Source organism: Erythranthe guttata, chromosome 14, assembly GCF_056151865.1.
Source record: "Erythranthe guttata isolate IM_541 chromosome 14, IM_541, whole genome shotgun sequence".
Lineage (NCBI taxonomy): Eukaryota > Viridiplantae > Streptophyta > Magnoliopsida > Lamiales > Phrymaceae > Erythranthe > Erythranthe guttata.
The window spans coordinates 19,691,934-19,700,849 of NC_142546.1; the positions used below are offsets into that span (position 1 = coordinate 19,691,934).

General features: G+C 33.2%; 1 protein-coding gene and 1 long non-coding RNA gene across 2 annotated transcripts; both read left to right on the forward strand.

The window, feature by feature from the left end:
• LOC105954104 (protein LIFEGUARD 2) lies at positions 1–2,347 on the forward strand. The gene is made up of 4 exons (XM_012977773.2): positions 1–506; positions 633–746; positions 1,624–1,781; positions 1,869–2,347. Exons 1-4 carry the CDS (start codon positions 257–259, stop codon positions 2,073–2,075), a joined length of 729 nt encoding a protein of 242 aa, XP_012833227.2. The 5' UTR covers positions 1–256; the 3' UTR covers positions 2,076–2,347.
• Positions 2,348–7,656: 5,309 nt separating this feature from the next.
• LOC148765393 (uncharacterized) lies at positions 7,657–8,221 on the forward strand. Its single transcript, XR_016029795.1, has 2 exons — positions 7,657–7,697; positions 7,795–8,221. It is a non-coding gene; the product is annotated as an uncharacterized LOC148765393 (long non-coding RNA).
• The last annotated feature ends 695 nt before the right edge of the window (positions 8,222–8,916 follow it).

The following is an 8,916-nucleotide window of genomic DNA, read 5'->3' on the forward strand; positions in this document are numbered from 1 at the left end:
GAAATATTTCATCATATGATTGTCTATTGTCCAATAGAGCAACCCCATCACCCCCTAAATTGTAAGGACTGACACCGGGGTCTCTCTCAACTCTTAACCATTACCGATGCTCTAATATATATACGCTTCGTTTGCAATTAGTACCAAAATCAACCCTAATCTTAAAAAAAAAAAAACCCCCAATTTCGTAAACAGCTCTCTTCAATCTGCAATCAGCACTGTTAATATTGAACAAATTATTCAATTGATCGGAAATATGTGGGGTCAATTTTCCGGGAAAGATGACTTGGAATCGGGCCGCGAGCCGCTGTACCCGATGATGACGGAAAGCCCAGAACTCCGGTGGTCTTTCATCCGCAAGATATATACGATCGTCAGTATTCAGTTGCTTCTAACAATTGCTGTTTCAGCCCTTGTTGTCACTGTTCACCCCATTTCACTCTTCTTTTCCACCACCCGTGCTGGATTGGCGGTTTATATTGTCCTCGTCATCACCCCCTTTATTGGTAGGGTTTTTTGTTTTTTTTTAATTATTTTTTTCTTGTTGAATGGACAGTTTTTTTCTGGGTAATTTGTGATGGGTGTTCGTATTTTGTACTGATTGGTGTTTGTTTTTTTGGGGGGTTTTGTAGTTTTGTGCCCGCTGTATTACTATTACCAGAAGCACCCTGTGAATTATATCCTGCTCGGGATTTTCACTGTGGCCCTTGCGTTTTCCGTCGGGTTGACTTGTTCGTACACCAGCGGTGAGCAATTTTTCGTTCGTTCTCGATTTGTGTTTATTGCTTTTTTTTTTCTTTTTTTTTTTTTAATTTTCTTTCTCTTGTTGTGTTTGTGGTATTCGAATTGTGAATTGGTTATCTAGTTTTGTTGTTCGTTATCGGGAATATGAAATTCTTAAGGTTTTTAAACATCGTATAAAGTATAAACCTTACAGATTTCGATAATTATATAAACCTTACGTATAGAAGGATACTAGATAACAACTATTTGCATTAGATGCAGCATTGCATACAGGACCTTGTTAATATGTTGTCATTAATTACGAGAAATTCCTACACTAATTACTGTATTCTTATGTATTTACGAGCAGGAAATACGTGTTGTACACTAACGTAGCTCCTAATTTATGTGTGAAAATGGCGGTATACCTATGTTTTCATAATTTCTGAACGTCCTCCAATATGTATTGACTTCTCTCCAAAGAATTTCTCGTTTTTCTTTTGATGAGAGTTTGCCATAACTATTCCTTCACATAAATCTACTATTCTGTTGAAATGCCGTCTATGCGCTGAAAGGTGTAGTTAAGTACTTATGTTTCATATTCACAGTCCGCAAGGGTCGTCTCATACATAGCTTTCAAAGGCCTCGTTTGGTTTGTAAGATTAGCCATGATTAAATAAATAATTGGACTTTATTAGATGTTCTGTTAGTCAATTAATTTTCCGGTCCGGCCCACATTCGTTGAAAAAACGACTCTACTAGTCGCCAATTGGGAGATTATTTATTGGACCTCCCAATATAATTAGGTTTTTCATATGATTATTCAATCCAGTTTCACTAATCTTATCTTACAAACCAAACAAGGATTTAGTTATATTTGTTGATTTTTTTTTATGGCAGGCAAAGTTATTCTAGAAGCTGCTATCTTAACTGCCGTCGTTGTAGTCAGTCTCACTCTATACACTTACTGGGCCGCAAAACGAGGTCAAGATTTCAATTTTTTGGGACCGTTTCTTTCCGGGGCTATAATGGTACTCTTGGTATTTGCCCTGATTCAGGTTCGTACAAATACATATTGTGTTTGATTATTGTTCTGTATCAGTTACGATCAATCTTGATTACTGTAAAATTGATTATTACCGCAGATTTTCTACCCGCTTGGTAAGCTCAGCGTGATGATATACGGATGCTTGTCCGCTGTAATATTCTGCGGATATATCGTTTACGACACTGATAATCTGATTAAACGGTATGGCTATGATGAATATATCTGGGCTGCCGTTGCACTCTATCTCGATGTCATAAACCTCTTTCTGGCACTGTTGAACATTTTCAGAGAATTGGATACGTAGAGAGTGAGTATTGGTTCGGTTCGGTTTCGTTTCTATTACACTCTTTAAATATACTTTTTTCTATTTTACTTTCGATATGTTCGGTACATCATCCTAGAAATTTGGTAGCTATTGATGTAAAGCACTGCCGCTCGTTTGGTTCATCGGGTTTCTATGTACGATGTTGTGCTAAATGAGTGACGGTATGGAATTCTTGCTGGTATTTCTGCGATTCGGACGCAATTTATGCAGTTTAATTTGATATATACAGTAACATACTTTGGTTTGTGTCGCGTGGATCTGTGTAAAACGCTATAAATATGCAAAGTTACTGGTTAGATATTTCTCAGTCGAGTTTGTACGTAAATTACACTTTGTAAGTGTAATTTTGATCGGTTTGCATGCGAGTTTTAGATGAGAGTAAGTGCATTATCTTCATTTAAGGAAGTAGTCGTCGTAAAGTAACAAAAGTTAGCGCCGAGAGTGACTTATGTTGTGGTTGTTGTCATCATTTCATGTAGACAAATAAAAATATAATCAAATTAAACTAAAAAATTGACGAAAAATAAAGAAAAACACTAAAATTGACGAAAAATAAAGAAAAACAGCAACTCACAATTTTTAAAATTTAAATAAATGTGCTCATAAAACTTAGGGTGTTATTTGAGAATTAGAAATCAAAGGCAGAGGAGACATATAGACGTTGGGATGACAATTTGCCCCGCCCGATGTTTCCCCGACATAAAATAAGTAAATATAATAGCTATAACATTTAACTGAACTAGCATAAATTAAAATCTTTGAAGTTATAAACCAAAATATGATTGTGTAAACTAGTTACAATTTCTTTCAATGAACTATGTAAAATTCTTCTGCTAGGTAAAACTTCATTGTATGCCATACAAGAAAATACTACTTATGCTATAAATAATGTATGTCCATTGGCGCCTAGATGTCCCGCATCATGTGCCATTGAAACTACACGGCCCCTTCTGTAATGCCAATCACATGTTATACTAATAAGATCGAAAACTGAATTTCTCATTCTCAGAATAATGCAATACAAATTTATCGACTACTATCAAATTACCAATATATCAAGAAACACCTTGCTGATCATGCTATCGAACGAGTCTTAAACCTTGTTCGGAAAACCTTGTCGTGGAAAGAGGAATGCAAGGGTCCCTTGGTTGTAACCTTAAGCACTCCCATATGTTTTGAGCCATGAGTTGCCCTAAATTGCCGTTGAATTTTCATTTCCAATTTGTTTCTACTGTCCCATTTACATGAAAGGTTTCGAAACTCTTAAAGGCTCGGTACTTTCTGAAAATTAATTTTCTTAGACCGGTAAAGAGATTTTTTTTCATTACTATTTTTACATTAATACAAGAAATAAGAACCCGAATTTGGAGAAATTGAATCTCAATTTTGAGAAATTGAGAAGAAATCTCTTTTGAGTGTTGAGTCTTGATTTCATTCAAAATCTTATAAATTGTTCATAGTATTGTGGAATATTATATTGGTTCTAAGGTAAGATGAAAATTGATTGAAATCGTGTGGAATTTTTTGAGTGTTCGTTAAGTATTTATACATTTAGAAAATAATTTTGTCCCGTAAGTACCCGGCTTTTGAGATCCTACACCGGGTGAAATACACAGGGTAGATCTTTACCATTCATATACACACAAACACACACATACCCACATTGGTATGTGTAGATCAACGGTAAAAAATTACCCGGTGTAACCTTCACCGGGTGTAGGATAGATAAAACCGTAAGTACCCCATGTATAGTTGTTAAATGGGGTCAAATATGTTATTACTCAGTAGTTTGGCGTGGAAATAACAAATTTGCTCCTTCAACAAATTGTAACAACCATTTTATGGGGTAAAAACGTTATTTCACAAAACAAAAAAAAAGGAGTAAGTCGTTCACGAGCCAGCCACAGGCTAGCCCATCGGCCCACTTGTTAACGTCGGTTCAGGAGAGATAAAGTAGACGATCGCCTAGGGCCCTGGATTTGTTTTTAAATTCAGGGCCACAATTTTTTTATTTCATTTATATAATAGCATTTATTCGGAATATATATATATATATATATATATATATATATATATATATATATATATATATATATATATATATATATATATATATTGGGAACCCTAATTCAGAAATATATATTAAATCAATGATTGTTACTTGTTTCAATAATTCCTCTAATCACGGTGCCCTTAATTATTAAATTTATAAGCATTGCCACCGAACCTCCGAAAACTTTAACATCACTATATTACAAATATCTAGCCTTGTCACTGGTTGTATATCTTACATAAGCGAGTTAACATAGATTTTATCATCATTTTAGAAAAAAAAAAGTTTTATTGTAGATTGTAGAAGGGTCCTGCCCAAAAAGTTTGTATGTTGGGGCTGGGTCATAAGGTCTTGCAAAGTAATTGGGGTGGTCAGCTACAAGAAATTAAATTATCTTAATTAGCTTTAAAAATTTATTTGGGGTGCAGTACTATGCATGATTTATTGTGTTTCTGATGGTGCAAAGTGTTATTAATTTTTTTCAAAAATACAAAAATGATAAAAAGCTACATGTCGGTGCAAAGTGAGATTAAGCCGTAACAGCTTAACTTATTGTTGGTCTAATTCCTAATATCATTTGGTGGACTATGCTTAGAGTAATTGAGCCTGGATTTGTAACTATTTGAGCTAATTTGATGTTTCATTGACTTAAACTTCTAGGCAATTAAGCTCGAACATGCCTTAAAAGAGAGAAAAAAGTTCAGAATATACAACGCATAAATAAATAAATAGATAAAAAATAAATAAAAATAAGTATAATTTGGGAAATTCTATGCTACACCTGGTGAATATAACCAGACACCCTAATTAATAAGATTCCCACTACGGGTTCAGTTATGGCCCAATGGGTTTTAGAAATATAATTATAAAATAAATAAAAAAGCACACATGTCAAGAAAAGAGCCACCCGGTGAAAATCACCGGGTGTAGCATCGTATTCCCCATGATTCAATATGCCGGACAGACGGAGACACGTGCTCCAGAACAAATTAAAAAAGAAAAGAAAACGAGAATGATGTGGAGAGCCATTAAATACATAATTTTCAAGTGAAAATTACAGGGAAAATAAATAATACAAAAATCAGCAAAAAAGACATTGACGTGTAGGATGTTGTGAACCATATATAAGGGATACATTTTAAATTGCAACCATGTACTATCATCAGTATTACATATACCTTATTGTACTATAAAATACGACAAAGTGGTTGCTTAACTTCATGGTCAATCTTCATATCTCTAATACTGTAAGTTTATGTAGCGTAGTTATATCTATATGATATAAATAGGCATTTGTTCACTTTATTACTTGAACAATTTTTTTACGACTTAATCCTACTTTGCACCCTTGTAATATATTATTTTGACATTTTGCACCCTCGAAACACAATATATCATGCATAATGCACTCTACGTGATTTTTAAAGCTAATAAAAGTAATTTAATATTTTTAGTGGTATTTAAAAATTATATGTTTTATCACAAAAAAATATTTTACGAAAATAAAATCTTTCAGCTATTTCTTTATCAATTTATTTGAAATCATATTTTCTTCCAAATATTTCTACATAATATTTTCACCAATGACAGTTAAAGATCTATTGATCGGATAATTTAGTGATTAATGTTTATTTGATTTTATTTTGTAAGAAAATATATTTTTTTTCAATTATCCGGTGTGATTTTTATTTTTTCGCCCTTTGTGCGCTCGAAATTTGTTATTTTGCACCTGGAAAAAAATCAATAAAAAATGAATTATCATTTATTATTCAATTTAGGGTGCATTGTGAATGATTTGTTGTGTTTTGAGGGTGCAAAGTGCTATTATTGTTTTTCAAGGGTGCAAAGTGCCAAAATGCTTCATTTGAATGGTGCAAAATGGGATTAAGCCAATTTTTTACTTTATTATTTTGCACTCCGATTGCTTCAACAAGTAGCTCTAGAAAAATGTTTCATGTAGTGTTTGGATATAGAAAATGAAATGCATGAATTTTGAGGATTAGAACTACGGGAAGCATTTTAAATCGAGAATTTTTTGGTCGACAATAAAATTATAAAATTTCAGAAATTTAAAAATATTATCTATAATAAAAGAAATTCGTAAATTTTGGGTGAAATTTTTAGGCCGGGAATAAAAGTGCAAAATTTTATATATTTAAAAGGAAATTTAAATAATTTTCAGAATATAGATTCTTTTTCCAGAAAATTTGTGTGAAATTTTTTGGTTATGTAAAATAAAATTAGGGAGGAAACATGAAAAACATAGGGAGTAAATTGAGTACAAGAGATAAAGAAAGAGGGACATCTTTTATACACAACCAGAAGGCTAATTTCGTCTGAAATTGTCCAACATCTAGTCCAATGGTGGGTCAACATTGGAAATGGACGGATTCTTTACCACGGCAGGGGCCGCATTATCGCATTTTATAGTACATGGGATATATACAACACTGGTAGGAGGACATGGGTGCAATTTATGTTTGACCAAGATATAATTAGCTTTAAAATTGGCATAATTAAAGGGCCCAAAATCTCAACATCTCACATGCATTTCTTGGCATTTTCTAACTTGGACTTGTTTCGAACAAGGAATATGTTTGATTAAGAAGCAAAACACATGTCCTTAGTTTGTTCAAAATTATATATTCACTTTTATGGAGTACTTGAATTGGACTAATTCATTTGAAGTATTCGAACTCGACCGATCCCTAGAACCGATAACACTATTACATGCAACAAAAACCCTAGTGCGCCGAAACGAATCAACGGCAACCTTAATTCGAAAACAATCTCGCGCTCGGTTCTTATATCTCCTGATTTTATGGTCGATCAATCTTGATGCCTTTTCATATAAAAAATATGGTGACCACCTAATTGACTAAAGTTGACACTATTGGCTTTGTAACATTCTTGACAACATATTCATTTGTTAAAATTTTAGTAGCCACAACTTTTAGTTCAATAAGGCTTTTGTGTTTTGTCCACAATTTATCGCTTGTGGATCTGTAATGGTATTATCACATTTGTTGTTGGTAGGACAATTAGAACTCAATTGGGACCAAGAATATATATATATATATATATATATATATATATATATATATATATATATATATATATATATATATATATATATATATATATATATATATATATATATATATATATATGAATTATTCCTTAATATAAAAGGAATTACAATTCCACATCGGTTACATAGTAGAAAGTTCTTGTCAGCCTTCATCTATTTAGGCCCCGTTTGGTTGCTAAGATAAGCCATGATTAACTAAATAGTTGGACTTAATTTGATGTTTGGTATCCTCAATAACTTGCCGGGTCGACCCGCCAAAATTATATAATCATGGCTTATCTTGCCTTATCTTGGCTTATCTTGCCTTTTAATGTGTTTTTTTTGTTGGACCTTTCAAGCTACAATAAAATAATTGGGTCTCATTAGATTATTTAATCTTATCTTGGCTAATCTTATCTTGCCAACCAAACGGGGCCTTAATCTTCAGTACTGTAATCAATGTAATCAACATTATAAGGTACGTGATTTGCATTTGACTTAATTGCTTTCAAGTATTGAATTAATTATCAACACGCGACATCATCTGACTTACGCGTCGGAGGGTGTGTGTTAAGTGTGTTTGCAGGGTAAACGCAAAGGAATTCCCTGGCGTGTCACATAAAAGTGTGTTGAGTGGTTTTGCATGTGTGTTAAGTAGGTTTGCAGGGTAAACGCCAAGGAACTCCCTGACGTGCCACATAAAAGTATGTTACGTGGTTTTGCAGGAGAGACGAACAAGCATTGTATACGCTCAACGCAAAAGCTCGTGATATTTGAACCTGCATTCCTAATCAATTCTCTAGTTCGACCTCTGAACTACTCATCTCAAGTGATCCCACATCAATATAATATATATTATATGGTAGAGAGCGTGATCTGCTATAATTGGCAGGACCATGCATGATATATATCTATCACATGAGAACCACTTGTTTTAATCCAATTTTAAAGATTATCCTCAAATATATATTGTCCTTTATCAAAATAAGTAATTTACATACAGCACAGCCTCTTTTCTTTAGACATACCCACCGGTTCGGTCAGAACCGGAACCAAACTCGGGTCAACGATTTTTTAATAGAATTGGAAACGATTTGACTAGAACCGAAACAGGAAAAATCGATACAGTTCCGGTTCCCCATTTCAATAACCGCTAACGATCGGTTAGAACCGCGGTTCGAACCAGTCTAACCGGTTTTTATAAAAAACTAAAAAATAAAAAAAAATATTAATTATAATTACAACTAATATTTTTTCAAGTATTTTTTTAAAAAAAATTAGGTTTTTTTATGTATTGTTTAACTGTTTTTTGAAGTATTTTTTTAGTTAAATATAATAATAAACAAAATTAAAATAATTAAAATAATTAAAATAATTAAAATAATATATATATTATTAAGAACTGTCCGGTTCTATAGTTAGAACCGGGAACCATACCGGGAATCGAACCATAAAGAACCGGAAATATTCGGTTTTGTTCCGGTTCCTCTAAAATCGAATTCGGAACCGACGGTTTCGAACCTGATATGTATAATTGGGCCAACCCAATGGGCATGCAATTCCTTTACCTACTGGGCCACGAGCCCAATATTGAAGACCACTACTACCGAGGCCCAATTACCTTCAAATCATGTTTTGGTCCGACAATCTCAAATAATTAAACTTCAGCTCAATCAATGAGGTATAAATAAACGTTT